The following is a 14,918-nucleotide window of genomic DNA, read 5'->3' as shown; positions in this document are numbered from 1 at the left end:
CTGTGGGCAAAGAAAAAAAAAAAAAAGAAAAGAAACTGTTCATACACTTCCCCTTCGCAAATACAGAGTTGAGTCGCTACATTCCAAGAATCGCAGACCGCCATGATGCCCTTAGCCTTCCTTGGCTACTCCAGTTCCTATTCAATTACAAGTCAAAATCTTTAATCCACTCTATGCGTTCGAAGGCCATTTGGCCAGCCCGAAAATACCCCTGGGGAGGCCAGTCCCATACCTCTCTCAAAAGTGCCTGGAAGAGTTCGCAGAGGCGAATAGAATCATACCACGTACATGGTTGGGTTGAATTGCAGGATACGTTAGGTTACTCAACAGTTATTCAGACTTCTATCGCGGTACATCATGTTCCCCAAAAAGTCGACGACGACGAGTCTTCTTTCATTACCTTGGCCCATTGGTGCGCCAGCTCAGCGCCTAATCCACATACTGTGCCTCTCGGCCAAGTCGCAAATCGACAGTCTTGCAACAACTACAACAAAAACGTAACTAGGTAGGTTCTAAAGATAGTGCAAATCAAGCTGGAAGGGTGGCACTTTGATCATCTCTCACCCTGGACTGAAAGGATCTAACTCACCTGATAATCGTCGACAAGGTTCAAAGTCCCTGACTTCTTGAGTGGGCTTTCGAAGATGACAACCTTAAGTGGTTGTAATAGCGGTCTACTTACTACGTGGGCTATGGAGACCTTCCCCAACATGATTGAACAAAGCGGTCCCCACGAAATCGCAAAAAATCTCTAGTTGGGGAGGGATGGAGGAAGAGACCTTAAAAAAACGAAGTCAAGCCTAAAAACCATCAATATTACTTAGGAGGTCTCTTACTCTGAAAAGTCAACATTCTATATAGTGCTTTAAGCAATTTGTATTTTCATATACGTACCTACCTACCTAATGTAGCTAACCTAAGCTAGACTCGAAGTTATAGAAGCGATATCATGGAGAGAAGCAGAGGTCAAGGAGATGCTATGAAAATACCATAACATACCTTAGGTAAAGGTACCTAGGAGGTAGGTAGTTAAGTGACAAGATACAACTGCTGAGCCAAATGTGTATTTCTTATCAATTAGCACAATTGCTATGACAGTCTATCTGACACTAAGTTTATTCTATTATTGTAATCAGCCTTTGATTATATTACCTAGCATGTACGAGGCTGTTACAAGACTTTCGTTTTTACATCGCCCAGGGAGGTTCTTTCTATACTCGTTCACCTGCACGGGAATGGATTCATTAACGAAAGCCTCTTTCTGCATGGCGTTCTTACGAACGATATGGGATAAGATATACCCAGTTACGAACTAAACAATTTTGGGTCATTGTAGCCAAAATCTACTTAGAATGCCATCGTATCTTTTTACTTACGAGGTTGCTTCTACGATATTTATCCTCATATTTTAAGACGCTAGGTTACTTGTATTAATAACAGGTATATACTTGGGATTGGCTATCTATTCACCTGAGTTTGGGTAGGAGTACTAACATGTATGTTGGAGTTCATGTATGTTGGAGTTGTATATAAAATATCTACCTAAGGATAGATGATGTGTTTAGTATTTTGTGCAACTTGCTTACCTTAGGTATTGAAGTACTTATCACAGGCTTAGTTGGGCTTCATCGCGCGATGAAAAGAATTGAAGCACCGTTGCTTTGTTGGTGTTAATGTTTGCTACGAAACTTCATGTGAGAAAAAAAAGTCATCTCCCTTGGTTCAGCATGCAGGGTAGGAGGTAGTTTGGTACGACGTAAGACTATTAACATTTTTACTTTTCTACAAAACCCCGCTTTGAAATTTTCATGCAAGGTCCATTTCGCCTTGACGATGACTACAATCCAAATACTTTCCGACCTCCACTTGGAGGCTTACGATACGTACGCCGACTTCGAAATTCCTCCCCGCTCACCTTATCTCGCACTGCTAGGGGATATCGGATGTGTCAAGAAGGATGAAGGAAAATACCTCTCTTTCTTAAGCAGGCAGCTGGCAAACTTCCGCGTTGTATTCCTCATTCTTGGCAACCATGAGCCCTACTATTCGACTTGGGATTATTCTAAGCAAACAATGGTTCAGTTTGAGCAGCAAGTGCGTCAGGAGCGAGAGAATCACGCTTCTATCGGCGAATTCATCCTTCTTGACAAGAAAAGATACGATATCGATAGCTATGGGACAAGTTTGACGGTCCTGGGCTGCACTCTTTTCTCCGGGGTTCCCTCGGAATCTATGCATGATGTCAGCTTTGGGCTAAATGACTTTTACCGTATCGGGGACTGGACGGTTGAGCAGCACACTGCAGAACATGAACGAGACCTAGAGTGGCTTAATAGTCAGGTAAAGGAATTGAAGGATTCGGGGAGAAAAGTTGTCGTCTTCACGCATCACAGTCCGACACGAGATGATAGGGCTGTTGAGGCCCAACATCGCCGGAGCAAAAGGATTGCTGGGTTTTCCACCGATCTTAGCGATCAGTATTGCTGGCGCAGTAACGACGTGATACTCTGGGCATTCGGGCATACTCACTACAACTGCGACTATATCGATACGCAGACTAGTAAGAGAGTCTGCACAAACCAGAAAGGCTATTCGGGCGCGTGCGAAGGATTTGATGTTAACAGAGTAATAAGCTTATGAGTTCATATCGTAGAAACAAGAGTTTAGTTGGCGTCTAATGAAGCAAAAATCCTAAGTCGAACACCCCCATACCCTCGAGGACGTTCAATACCTCTAGTAGTATCTTTTGAATGGAGGACTGGGAACAAAGTGGACGAAGTTGTTTGGGTAGTACGACTTTACGTGGCCCGTGTTACTATGTACTTCCTATATATATGAGGTCCGGATAGCCATTCTCAACCTCTCTCCTTATCTTTCCGTCTTACAAACAAGACAGGATCGCATCTCACCACAAAACCCTTTATGAACTACCATTGGAGATACTCTTCATCGGGACTTATATTGAAACAATGCTCTTACTAGAAATAAATGAAATCAATGAAAGGGCCTGTCAAGTCTATCTCTAAACTCTTATTAGATGCCGGCACAACTTGTCAGGGATATGTGGATAGGTGGATGTTACAGGGGACCTATCGCCTATATAAAGGGTAGCCAGCTCCCTCGAAGGAGGTTAGAAGGCCAGGCGTTACTAGATATCACTAATATACAGCATACTGGCCTTCCCTTTGACACTCACTCTGTATACGACATCCATCACGGGCTACACCCTGACACAACTTCGGTTCTGTGATGATTATCTCCCAACCGTGTATGGAGTACTCTCCATCATAGAGGTATAGCGCAATCTTCCATATTCTATCAGAAAAGGCTCGACGCTAACCGGAATATAGGGAATAGAGTTCCTCGTCCCTGATGACAAGGTTCCAATCGCCGTTGCGGCGTTGAAGAGTTGAAATCGGAAAGGATGCCCCGATCCAGGATCGTGTGCTGTATCTAAGAAGCATGCACAGCAAACCGCCCTGACCTTTCATATGCACCTTGAAGTGTCGAACGTGGATGTTACTATACGAGCACTTTAAGAAGCCCTATGGCTCATACATTCGCTTGAAGATATATTTACTTACTACGGTGAACTTTTGGACGGGAAGCCTAGTTCCACGGTATATATTGGCTTCAAATGACTCTATCCTGTCGCGCCCTAGACATGGCAGGGGTCATGGTGTTTTTTTTTTTTGTTTTTTTTTTTTTTTTTTCAAAAGACAGCTTCCCCGTTATCGTCCCGACTGCGCGTATCATTTTAAAGGCCTATATGCGCCTATTAATCAGACCTCGGGAGCAATACGGCGGCTTTTACCTCGCCATGATGACATACGTTACCGGATATATCGATGCCGACGGACTCCTGGACGATACAAAGTGGCCTGAACGATGCGGGAGATTCTGGAACGATTTCAACGAGGGCAGTCTACCTACACAAGACATAATGAACTACAGGACTATTTTGGTGAAGAAAGCGCGAGAAATAGTGCAGAATTGTAACAGTCCATCATGGTTGTCAACTCAGAGAACTTCCAACGCCTACTTGTCACATTAGGGACTTCTCATCTGACTGGAAAATAAATATATTTCCGACTGTAGCTAAAACATTACCACTAGCATGCAATTGTCTATATAAACAGGGCAAATATTAACAATATCTTCCGTCACGACAGCCTTCCTAGCGCACGCCTAGTTGCCGTCGGTGGGAAGAGGGCAGTCGAAGATGGAAGCCGTGAAGTTCCTCGGTCCGGTGTAGTGCTGAGTGCTGACCGCGCCGTTGTTCTGCGTAACGATCTGGCTGGCGGGGATGGTGTGGCAGTAGGTGATGTTGGAGCGCGAGTTGAAGGGGTACCAGATGGCGAACTTGAGGCCGCCGTCGGAACTCTTGGTCGTCGACCACGTGTAAGCCGTGTTGTTGCACTTGCCCTCCGTGATCTCGGGCAAGTTGTCAGGGCCCTGCACGAAGGCGCTGCAAGTGTCGAGGGGGAAGAAGGATTCAGTGACGACGTTGAAGTTGTAACTGGATTTTGAGTTAGTAAATCATGCCGTTCCGATATTCGAGTGCAGACGGCGGCTACTTACCTGCAGAATGTGCTGTGTGGGATGCAGTCCGCAGCGAAGTTCACGATGTCACGGTTTTGGACTTGGCGCCTCTGAAGAGAAGCAGCCAAAGCGGTGGTAGCGAAAGCGAGGACAGCTGAGACCTTCATTTTGTCTGGGTTTTGATGAACGAAAGTGCGTTATGTTGAGTCTAAAATGAACGAGAGTGCGCGCCTGTAAGTCGAGATTGAATATCGAGTTCCTACTGGTGATAAATACGAGAGCATTACCTCGACGTCGCTGGGAGGCCAGCGCATTATATGCATATTTCCATTCCCCACACATTGTCGATAGTAAAAAATCATGGATCGCTCCAGCCCGTCCAGCTCGACCCATTATGTTCCTTGACATCCGTTACCGTTACATTCTATCCACCAATAATAAAGCGTTCTGAGGTCGATCTTCTCGTATTCCCCATCAGAGCAGTTAGGCTCTCAGTAGCCTCAGGGGCTTTTACTAGCCTTCTGTCAATCGGTCAGTTCGAATTGAACTGTACGAGGCAGCCCAACGACGTCACATTCTCGTTAATTGCCGAAAGTGGCTCCATTACTAGAACCAACTAGACGCGGAAAACATCGTAACGAAACTCTTCTAGAACTAGTAGCCCACTCGATAAAACAGACTAACATCGCTACACCCACATTCTCTCGAAAAGGTTGATAAAATATCTCATATCGAGGGGCTTCCGTTGCGCAGATTGCGGTCAGCAAAGCAGGTGGATACTTCGAACAAGTTCCCAATTCCATCAATAGCTGGATGAAATTGAAGAATACGCTTCGATACAAACTTGCCCCTGAATCACTTTTAAATGCCATAGTAAAATAGAATGTAAAATATGTAGGTAGTTATTTAATGTTAATAATACAACAGAAGTTCTTAAATACGTCATAATACGTTATGTTATCCCTTCGAGAAGCTCTTTGCTGTGCAGAATCGCAAGCAAATGGACACGGGCCCCCTAACCCAACTCTAAACACCGGGTAAAACCCCTTTACGTGTGGCCGACAAGGCCGGCCTTGGGAGCCTGGTCGGGGTTGATGTCAACACCAGCAAAGCCAAGAGCCTCATTCCAGGCGTTAGCCGTCGAGGCATCCTTAGGACCGGAACCCAGGTCAGCCTTGGCTTGCTTGCAGGCGGCAACGGCGTCGGCAGCAGCACCGCAGACGTTGACGAGCTGGTCGCAGATGCGGTTGAAGATGATGTTGGGGTTGACTAAGACAAGCTAAGTTAGCGCTCTGTGAAGTGATGAGTTATAAAGGAGAGGAAGACAAAAACTTACGAGCTTCCTGTTGACCCTTGTTAACGACGGGGTCCTGAGCCTGGAAGGTGAACTCGCCGGCCTTGCGACCGTTGAGGGATTCCTCGAATTTGACGGTGGGCGTGCAAGTACCGAAGTCAAGGCCAAGGCTGGAGGCTTGGAAACCGGGGAAGTTACCAGTAACGGCATCGGTAACAGCACCGGCGCCCGCTTGGCTAGATGCACCACCTGTGCTGGCATTGTTACCACTGTTGTTGTTGTTGGAAGCAGCAGTAGAAGTGGCAGCAGCGGTACTAGTGGTCCTGGTCCTCGATTTACGGACGCATTTAGTAGCACTGGCAGTGGCAGAAGCGGCAGAAGTAGTGATAGTGGTTGAGCCGGCGTTGTTATTTTGGTTATTACCGTTGCTAGCGTTGTTGTTTCCGTTGTTGGCATTGCCACCCGCGGCAACTCCCTTGACAGTGAAGTTGGAAAACCCCTGAGCGGTCATCACTTGTGCAACACTGAGGCCGGTAGCATCGAATGGAGACTTTAGCGAGGTCGCCGAGTTGGCGTTCTCGACGTCGGAGCCAGTTACGGCAGGGTCGACTAGAGGAACGATACCACGGAGTTCTTTCGTAGCAGGTAGGCTGGCATCGCCGCAGATATTAGGGACTGACACTACGAAGGGGTTGAAGTTCTGCTCCGCAGCAACAAGCTTCTGGGCAGCTGCAATGACCTTAGGGTCGTTGCCGAGAGTCGTTACGATCTTGTCAGCGTGGCTGAGCTTGGCACAAGGGTCAGCGGCAGCGAGGAGCACGCCCGGAACACCTCCAGCAAGTGTGGCGGCTTCACCCGGGTTGCCGAATTGACCCAGAGCCTGGATATCGGCGACGGGTGTTTGCTCCTGGCCGAAACGGGCTTCGGCAACAGCTAATAGAGCTGAGATAAATGCTGTCTTGGTATACATGATGACGAAATAAAAGAACTAAGTTGGCGTCAAGCAACAGACTCAGGCTCTTTGAAAAGATATAAAAAGTTTAATGAATAAAACAGTAAGGACCGGCCGGGCGGTATACGATAAATAGAACGAAGGAAAGGTTGAGAACGAAAAGTTCGCAGAACTGAAACGAATTAGATATCAAAGAACGGACTGAAGCTTGATAGAGAGAAGAAGGAAAGAGAAGAGCTCACGATGTGAAGTTGGGATAATGCAATTATATAGCTGATCCAGCTGGATGGCTGTAAGTCAACACCGACATGACTAGCTATGATGGGCTAACCTATCCAAGGTAGGCTTTGGCGAGCCCCTTCCGTAGATCAAACCTCATGTCGGGGTTGAGATCAGATGGGTGAGCTAGCATGGTGCGGCAAGGATATGAACGCTCATGGTAACCCTCCGGCGTATGTTATCCCATGTCGAAGCGTCTCATCTCATAACAGAGAAACGGAGGGTACAAGGATACAAGGATACAAGGATGCATACCGTGATGTTTTGGAATGGTAAAGCACATTAGGTTACCTGCCTGCTTAAGGCATCTGACAGATAGACATGGCTATTAGATGCTTCGTCGTAGTTTAGAGGAAATGCATCTTTCCTACATTGTTGAGTATCTATCGTCTCTTGAAAGATCTCTCGGGCGGTTAGTGGAACTGATAATAGCGGAAGCAAATATGAACCAGGGGATGCTCAAGAGTAATTAGTTCTTTAGCTACCCAGGTAGGTGAACTGCCAGGGGTTAGTAAATACATTGCATTAGGTACGGCTATGAACCTACCTAGGGTTAGGAGATATCGTATTTTTTAGTTAGTTGATATTAAACTATGAGAGGTAGCTAGCTCAACATAGAAAATCTTTCAGGTGAGGCTCAATGTAGGCTGAAAGATCAGCAGCAACCTGGGTTCGGTATACTTGAATCTATTAGATGTCGTTTACCTTGTTTGTTTACCATCCATATGGAAATTTAGCCAGTTTCTTTGCTTTAATTCTCAATTCATTTTTTGAAGAGCACAGTCTAGGTATTCGCGAATTCGATATAAACTCATATGGTGAATCTCATACAATAGGTTAGGTACTCTACTATCCGAAGAAAAAAAAAAAAAGGATTCCCAAGATGATTCCCCGTGGTGTTTGATTTGAAAAGGATTGATGGTACCTAGAGAGGTAGCCACTCGGGACTATGTAAACCGAAGTTAGGGAGCTTGCAGCTAAAGATCAAATTTGACCTTAGGGTATTAACCTTCTCGAACACCAAAAATGCTAGGGGTGTACAGGTGCGGCGACAGCTTGGCGCCTTGAGAGACCCACTGTATGTCTCTAAACGGCTTGTCTCCGACGTATTCTAGACCCCAACCCCTCGCTAAACGTCCCTAATATCCCTGCTAGAAAAAGCGACCAGACAGCCCCATAAGGGGGGGTTTTTTGAGACGACTACGAGACTCAGGGGGGTTTTATCAAAACTTGACTTTTCTTACTTTCGAGTTGAACTTCTGCTGATAACGGAAATTGTTACTGCAATTGGTACAGCCAATTGGCACAGCACCAGTTGAATAGAGCGGTTGAGGAGATCTTCGTTTTTCGTTCCCCGTTCCTAATACCAACATGCAACTGGTCATAGCTGAATATTCTGTCAAGTGACAAGACAATCCGTGGCTTCAAAAATATGTCTTTATGTTTCTAAACTAATCTTGTTAGTAGGATATAACTAACACGCCAATACTTACCTCGGTACGAAAAGGCAAATCCGTTCAGCAGCAGAACTCTGCCTCTGATCAACTCATGGATTTTCGATGAGATCGAACATCATATGCTTTATCATATTCTCAAATGCTGAAGACATATTCTCGCTGCGATTTTCACAAGGGTGCCACCAGCTGTAATCCAAATTTTACCTGAGATGATAACGGCAACTCGGATCGATTTTCCTGCTGATCATGTTTCTTTTCGAGCCAATCCATGACGGACATCATCAAGCGCCGATCAAGATTATCTTCAGGGCTTTCAGGATATTCGAGCCTAGGGAGCTTTGCGAACCGTCTGTTCCACTTAACCCGAGAGCAGTGAATCGTAGAAATTGATCTTATGCATCTCCTTAAAAGCGCTTGGGATCCTTTATTAAATCCGACGTCTCTGATGGACGATTTTGAATTAGTCTTTACCAAATGGGCTTGGTCGGCGCCTCGCCAGACGCTCACTCCGGGACTCCTTCATTCCGTTCTGGCCCCCTGGTGCTTTTGGATGCAATTGCAGAATCACCGTACACCACGGCGAATTGGTTGGTACTTCTGGTCCCACAGGCAATACGAAATGTATCACGTCTTGGGAATTCCTGTAACATCCATGCTTACAAAACCACTACCTATTTGATACCTGATATGGATGCAACATATTATGTACCTAAGGTATGAATGACCCTGCTTGATGAATTGAGACAGGTTGCATGTTGTCAACTAGGAGTCAATCGGAATCATGCTAACAAAAAAATAGATTAGGTTAGGTACCTCCTAAGATGACTGGACTACCTGTGCTTTGCTTAGAACTAGACTTATTTGTTGACTGACCCGAATTGAATGCCCAAGGCACCTTACAGGTAGGTAGGTAGGTACCTCCTATGCAAGAAGAAGAAGCCACTCGCAAAGAGAACGAGACCAAATACATCGCCGCAACCCCCGGAACAACTTCGTGTATCCTCCATATGATTGTGTTAAAATTGTTTTACCTCCTCTTCTGATAGAAGCAGATAGAACATTCAGACACATTGTTCTTTGCTGCGTTTGCGGTATCAAGCACCGTTTTTGACAATCCCGCTCTTCTCCCTCGCAGGAATCGGCAAATTCAAAAGAGGAATTTTCCCAAAATCGCGAGGGCCAATATTGGGGCGCTTCTTAAGCTCCTTTTCGGGTTCTCCGCTTTCCAACCGCTTGATTAGGTCCTCTGGGTCGAAATCGATGCCGATGGGATTTTCAGCGAACTCAGGACTAGCCATGTACTCCATGGATTCCTCAACCGTGGAAAGGTTGTCTACCTGAGTCTCGAGTACGTTCCCGTCAGGGTCCTGGTAGTACATACTCGTGGTCGGCCCATGGTTAACACACCAAATGGGTACGATACCGTGCGCTTTGCGCTGCTGATAAGCGACCAAAAGATCATCCAGCGTTTCGAAAGTAAATGATATATGATCCAGGCCAGCGGTCATCCGGTTCTTGTCGCCGCAGTCGGGGACCTCCATGATGGCGATACGATGGTGTTCATCGTCATAAGTCAAGAAGGATATCGAATCGTTCCCTGCCACTACGCGCGCGCCGAGAAAAATCTTATAAAATTCGAGCATGGGCTTCGACTCGGGCGTCCTAAGTACAACGTGTGCCAGACGAGAAGGCGGAAGGACTTTCCCAGACAGGTTTGTTCTAGCCATGATATAAGCGGCTGCGGAGGTCAATGATAGGTTATTCGAACGTCTGATTTATATCAAAAATAGCTGGCTAATTTGAGTCAGCGTTGATTGATGTGGCGGATAATAAGAAGCCCATTTAGAGGTAGATTTCGGTGTCTTGTATAACTACAGGTCAATACGATACAAGCAGGACGCTTATCAATATATTTCGACAGTTTACTAATTATATCACAGATACAACGACTGCACACATCTTCATGCATCTTCATGCGGAGAGACTTGAACAATTTTTTCTTGGCAAATCCGCTGTTTCAATAAGCCGTACGTAACACATAGACGTAACATCATAACTCCGCGTGACTATACGGATATAATCCCCCAGCCCGCGGCGAGGGATGCAAAGCTTCTTCTTCCCCGCTCGTATGAAGAGCCCTGCACTATGTATCTCCACTATCGCTTTCACCCTCACAATAATTCCTTCTTGCTGCAGCTAGTAGCACGCACATACTGACGTAAATCTAAGATCCTTCTATTTACAATGTCACGGGTTGTGGCACTAGGGCCAAAAGGCAACGAATGGAGCTACGACAAAGACGCCAGGGCTTATGACCTTACTCGTGGGGCTTCCCCGTTGGCATTTACTCTTCGCACGACCAAGGGTCCTACGGACACTTCGATTACGTTGGCCCCGAGTCTGAGTGCTCTAGTGGTGGTTGATATGCAGAACTTCTTTCTTCATCCGAGTTGCAGTAATCACCCCACTGGTCTAGTTGCTGCAGAACGCACTCTTGAACTTATTAAGAAATGTCGTGAGGTTGGCATTAAAGTACGGTAAAAACTATTAGTTTACAAATAATTGAGTTTTCCATTCATCGTCCCCCGAATGCTTATATGGGAGGCATATACATAATGACTGTCTACCTGATAAAGTACTGACTCAATAACCGGATTCAGATTATTTGGTTAAACTGGGGGTTAAATGATGGAGACCTTGAAAATATGCCAGCAGCTACAGAGCGAAGCTTCAACAAGAGCCTAGTCGCAACGCCTTTAGACGACAGGCGGACCAGAGTCGGCTTTGACTCTGACTTAGGAGAAGGTAGAGGTCGACTACTGATGGAGGAGTCATGGAATGCAGCGCTGTATGGCGCTCTGCATGACGCCGCGAGCGACTCAGATACTTTTTGCAGCAAGAACCGCATGTCGGGCTTTTGGCATAGCGAGACACCGCTCGCGAAAGCGTTAGTCTCCGGTGGCTTTCGGTCTCTCTTGTTTGCCGGCGTAAACACAGACCGATGCGTCTTGGGGACCCTGGTTGACGCATATAATCGCGGTTACGACTGCATTATGGTCGAGGACTGCTGCGCGACGACAACTCCAGGAGGTCAGGAGGTTACTATCTACAATACCGCAGTGAGTCGATATATCCTATCTCATCATTGATTCCCCCGCATCTTGAATCATATGCCGCCATAACCCATGAAGGATTCCAAGACACTTTTGCTAACACCACATGCATAGGAGATATACGGGTTTGTAATTGATAGTAAGAGCGTTATTACGGGTATGCTCAGCACCGAGGCGCATATATAAGCATCACAAATCAAGAAATGCTATGAAAGGACTTTGTTGTGATGTTATTTGGCCTACCGGCCCTTCTTGACCTTCGCCCTAATAGGACATGCGAGGGCATCTACAGCTTTGTTTCGCTAGGGTTTATGTGGCTCAAGTATCAAATTGGCAACTCCGCAGCTTAGAGGTAGTCAGCTGTACCCAAGAATTGCTGTTCTAGGCTGGAGTCGCTCTAACCCATGGTTCTGGTTCTCGCACTAATTCAAAATCGCGGCACAGTCGCTTTACGCGCGCTGTCGGTTGATCTTAAGCTGGAGAAAGAGGAGTGTAAAAGCCTATCATGGTACCTAGGTACCTAGGGTTAAGACGTTACGGGATTCTAGTGTGTTGGGCATGAGGCAGCTGGTGAGCGGCCAGAGGCTTATCAGCGACGATCATGTTTATACAGAACGTCTAAGAAAAAAAAAGAAAAAGAAAAAAAAAAAAAAGATAGGCGTACTATTTCCAAAGTAGCTGCCTAGCGAATATTTTGACTGACTCCTTACTGTTTTAGCAACTTAGCAGGAATATCACAGAACTTTTCTTCAATAACACTCCCTTTTCGTAATGGCGAGAGGCTGATTTGTCATGTTGCAGGCTCTTATTGCATTGACTGACTAATAAGGCAACAACAAATGATTCCTTTTTACTAAGTCTTTGTAATAACCATTCCGAAAAAGTATGGCGATGACCTAACGTACAAGTATCTATATCATATGATGACGATGTATGCAAATTCATATCTGTATTTACCCAAGGTAGGGTGACTAGGTCTAGTTTCGTTTATTGGTGATCGGACATTGACCGCTTAGATGCTTTCGTTGTCTCAACAGCTTCTAAAACACTCTGAGAAAATGTAACTGAATGCGAGTTAATATTCAACTGACATTTTCGTCCTTTGGGGCGGGTGCAGAGACTGGCACTGCATCTAGAAATGCGAAGTAACTATAGCTTAATACCTATAAGGGTGCGCAGATAGGAGATGTCTTCTTTTCTGTTCAACCGTTATGCACATGCAGATCAACTTAACAGCCCCAGGTAGTCAAGTCAAGACACTCCACTCCACTCCATATACCAACCATACTTGTTGATAAGGAACTTGAAGCTCAAGTCTGCGAAGTCCTTTGTATTTTCTAATCACAAATGACGGATAAGCGCTGCGAAATTATGACTTCGCAAGAGTCTCCCCCAGCTCCTTTCCCCGGTCAGCCGCTGCCTTTACGGCCCTGTCTACGGTCTCCTTGAACCCCGAGGCATCGAAGCTCTTCAGGGCGGCTTCCGTAGTCCCCTTCGGACTAGTCACGTTGATCCGCAGCTGCGCCGGCTCGTCGGACGACTCCACCAGCATCTTACCCGCCCCGAAGCAAGTCTGCTTGGCTAGACGCGTAGCCTGTTCCCGGGACAGCCCTAGGCTTATCCCGCTTTCGATCAGGTGTTCTACCATGGCGAAGAAATACGCAGGTCCGGATCCTACATCACGTTTGCGTCCGATTAGGTACCTTGTTTCAACGGGTTTCACTCAGTTCGGTGGGAATGATAATGAATCTTACCGGACAGCCCCGTCACGACGTCAATGAGCTCTTCCCGGTCCACCCACTCGGCCACCTTGCTCACGCTTCCCAGCAGCGCGGCGGCCAAGTCCTTCTCTTCTTGCGACACGTCGCCGCTCGCGAAGAGGCCGGATGCGCCCTCGCCCAGCAGAGCGGGGGTATTCGGCATGACGCGAATGATATGGGGCGTGCGTCCGTCGGCGAGCTCGAGCCAGTCCTTCAGGCTCTGCAGCGTGATGCCCGCGGCGATGGAGACGATCAAAGGCAGGGACGTGCGGCCGGCCCAAGCACCGGCGAGCTCTTGGCACACGCCCTTCGTGACCTGGGGCTTCACCGCGAGGACGAGGAGATCGGCATCCTGCGAGGCCTCGGCGTTGGACGCGGTGGTGCGCACCCCGGTCGCTTGGATCTTATCCCGGTTCACCTCCCAGGGCTCCGAGACGATGATGTTCTGCTTGTTAACGCCTTTGGCAACGAGGCCGCCGATAATGGCGCCAGCCATGTTACCGCCTCCGATGAACCCTAGCTTGCTTTTGTCTAATTGGGAAGCCATTTTCGTAGTTTTGATTTGATTTGATTATTTTTTTTTTTTCGGCTTCCGCAGATTTATGGAAAACGAACCTCAGGTAGAACCTCACTAGAATATGGAATTAATGTGTACCTAACCTAGCCGAGAATTAATATTCAGAAAGCCCGCGCCGATGTTGTCGATATCGGCTTGTTTCGGCCTTCTTAGCGTCACTTCGTTCGATGTATTGTACCCGTCATTGTGGCAGTGCGGTCAGCTTGCTGTGTGGCTGGGGCCAAGGGTTATGAAGTCGGGGGGTGGCTAGGGAGTCAGACCAAACTTCTTGAATATTATGTATGAGGTAGTTAGCACGAGTTATTGCTCTTCGGTTTTCCTGAAGTCATATCTAGATCATTCATTTGAATGAAAACAAGGACTTTACAAATACAGTATCAAACGATCAAATAACCATCGAGCTTAATATCGCAGGTATCTAACCTAACGTCACAGGCGTACCCTCTAGTTAGGTAGAATCTAGATACTTCTAATTGTTTTTATTGTCATTGTTCAGCTACAATGAATGGATTCAGAAATTGAATTTCCAATGGCTCTAAGGTTGTCAATAGATTCAATTTATAAAGCATTGTAATGAAGTGGCGAATTGCTATAGTCAATATAGTAGAATAGAGTGAATTTGGCAAATTATCGATTCGTAGGAGATATCTTACGTAGTAGGTAGTCAATGGCGTCTTTCTTGTGTATTGGAGGCAGCTAAGTATGGGCCTAAGGTAAAGACGCCATGTGTGAATAGAAATCAGGCACATCCAGGTCTTTAGGAAATGATATCAAAGCTTTCAACGCTACTGAGTCAGGGAAGGAGTGACTCCTGACCGTGACAATGGGATTGCTTACATTCCGTCCATTCTTATATCAACTTGTTTGATTTATAGTCACAATTACATGATTCTATAGTATTCAAAGCCACTTACGAGACAATATTTCTATACAAGCCCGTGTAA

At 46.4% G+C, this 14,918-nt stretch overlaps 6 protein-coding genes across 6 annotated transcripts; 2 read left to right on the top strand and 4 right to left on the bottom strand.

The window, feature by feature from the left end:
* Nucleotides 1-1,638: 1,638 nt before the first annotated feature.
* On the top strand, nucleotides 1,639-3,245 carry F4812DRAFT_447773 (calcineurin-like phosphoesterase). Its single transcript, XM_047935792.1, has one exon. The coding sequence runs from the start codon at nucleotides 1,834-1,836 to the stop codon at nucleotides 2,638-2,640; it is 807 nt and encodes a 268-aa protein (XP_047785456.1). The 5' UTR covers nucleotides 1,639-1,833; the 3' UTR covers nucleotides 2,641-3,245.
* An 876-nt stretch (nucleotides 3,246-4,121) lies between these two features.
* On the bottom strand, nucleotides 4,122-4,916 carry F4812DRAFT_285316 (uncharacterized protein). The gene is made up of 2 exons (XM_047931076.1): nucleotides 4,582-4,916; nucleotides 4,122-4,519 (listed from the first exon to the last, which is right to left on the bottom strand). Exons 1-2 carry the CDS (start codon nucleotides 4,707-4,709, stop codon nucleotides 4,189-4,191), a joined length of 459 nt encoding a protein of 152 aa, XP_047785455.1. The 5' UTR covers nucleotides 4,710-4,916; the 3' UTR covers nucleotides 4,122-4,188.
* A 586-nt stretch (nucleotides 4,917-5,502) lies between these two features.
* F4812DRAFT_285439 (uncharacterized protein) lies at nucleotides 5,503-7,305 on the bottom strand. The gene is made up of 2 exons (XM_047931077.1): nucleotides 5,879-7,305; nucleotides 5,503-5,811 (listed from the first exon to the last, which is right to left on the bottom strand). Exons 1-2 carry the CDS (start codon nucleotides 6,804-6,806, stop codon nucleotides 5,591-5,593), a joined length of 1,149 nt encoding a protein of 382 aa, XP_047785454.1. The 5' UTR covers nucleotides 6,807-7,305; the 3' UTR covers nucleotides 5,503-5,590.
* Nucleotides 7,306-9,244: 1,939 nt separating this feature from the next.
* On the bottom strand, nucleotides 9,245-10,509 carry F4812DRAFT_285228 (Glyoxalase/Bleomycin resistance protein/Dihydroxybiphenyl dioxygenase). Its single transcript, XM_047931075.1, has one exon. The coding sequence runs from the start codon at nucleotides 10,249-10,251 to the stop codon at nucleotides 9,619-9,621; it is 633 nt and encodes a 210-aa protein (XP_047785453.1). The 5' UTR covers nucleotides 10,252-10,509; the 3' UTR covers nucleotides 9,245-9,618.
* A 21-nt stretch (nucleotides 10,510-10,530) lies between these two features.
* F4812DRAFT_447762 (Isochorismatase hydrolase) lies at nucleotides 10,531-12,419 on the top strand. The gene is made up of 3 exons (XM_047935791.1): nucleotides 10,531-11,056; nucleotides 11,185-11,643; nucleotides 11,752-12,419. Exons 1-3 carry the CDS (start codon nucleotides 10,769-10,771, stop codon nucleotides 11,821-11,823), a joined length of 819 nt encoding a protein of 272 aa, XP_047785452.1. The 5' UTR covers nucleotides 10,531-10,768; the 3' UTR covers nucleotides 11,824-12,419.
* An 18-nt stretch (nucleotides 12,420-12,437) lies between these two features.
* On the bottom strand, nucleotides 12,438-14,101 carry F4812DRAFT_447760 (pyrroline-5-carboxylate reductase). Its single transcript, XM_047935790.1, has 2 exons — nucleotides 13,392-14,101; nucleotides 12,438-13,311 (listed from the first exon to the last, which is right to left on the bottom strand). The coding sequence occupies exons 1-2, from the start codon at nucleotides 13,942-13,944 to the stop codon at nucleotides 13,007-13,009; spliced, it is 858 nt and encodes a 285-aa protein (XP_047785451.1). The 5' UTR covers nucleotides 13,945-14,101; the 3' UTR covers nucleotides 12,438-13,006.
* Between the last annotated feature and the right edge of the window lie 817 nt (nucleotides 14,102-14,918).

This window comes from Daldinia caldariorum, assembly GCF_022478825.1.
Source record: "Daldinia caldariorum strain CBS 122874 unplaced genomic scaffold F4812scaffold_30, whole genome shotgun sequence".
Classification (NCBI taxonomy): domain Eukaryota; kingdom Fungi; phylum Ascomycota; class Sordariomycetes; order Xylariales; family Hypoxylaceae; genus Daldinia; species Daldinia caldariorum.
Note: the sequence above shows the minus strand (reverse complement) of the source record. Positions and strands in the feature narration are given on the sequence as shown.

Bases quoted from the DNA above. Each gene is read 5' to 3' on its own strand.
- F4812DRAFT_447762 (XM_047935791.1), top strand. From the start codon at position 10,769: ATGTCACGGGTTGTGGCACTAGGGCCAAAAGGCAACGAATGGAGCTAC. The intron at 11,057-11,184 runs GTACGGTAAAAA...AACCGGATTCAG, and splicing joins GTCGTGAGGTTGGCATTAAA to ATTATTTGGTTAAACTGGGG. The intron at 11,644-11,751 runs GTGAGTCGATAT...CCACATGCATAG, and splicing joins TTACTATCTACAATACCGCA to GAGATATACGGGTTTGTAAT.
- F4812DRAFT_447760 (XM_047935790.1), bottom strand. From the start codon at position 13,944: ATGGCTTCCCAATTAGACAAAAGCAAGCTAGGGTTCATCGGAGGCGGT. The intron at 13,312-13,391 runs GTAAGATTCATT...AACGTGATGTAG, and splicing joins CGTCGTGACGGGGCTGTCCG to GATCCGGACCTGCGTATTTC.
- F4812DRAFT_285316 (XM_047931076.1), bottom strand. From the start codon at position 4,709: ATGAAGGTCTCAGCTGTCCTCGCTTTCGCTACCACCGCTTTGGCTGCT. The intron at 4,520-4,581 runs GTAAGTAGCCGC...CTCAAAATCCAG, and splicing joins CCACACAGCACATTCTGCAG to TTACAACTTCAACGTCGTCA.
- F4812DRAFT_285228 (XM_047931075.1), bottom strand. From the start codon at position 10,251: ATGGCTAGAACAAACCTGTCTGGGAAAGTCCTTCCGCCTTCTCGTCTG.
- F4812DRAFT_285439 (XM_047931077.1), bottom strand. From the start codon at position 6,806: ATGTATACCAAGACAGCATTTATCTCAGCTCTATTAGCTGTTGCCGAA. The intron at 5,812-5,878 runs GTAAGTTTTTGT...AGCTTGTCTTAG, and splicing joins CAAGGGTCAACAGGAAGCTC to TCAACCCCAACATCATCTTC.
- F4812DRAFT_447773 (XM_047935792.1), top strand. From the start codon at position 1,834: ATGACTACAATCCAAATACTTTCCGACCTCCACTTGGAGGCTTACGAT.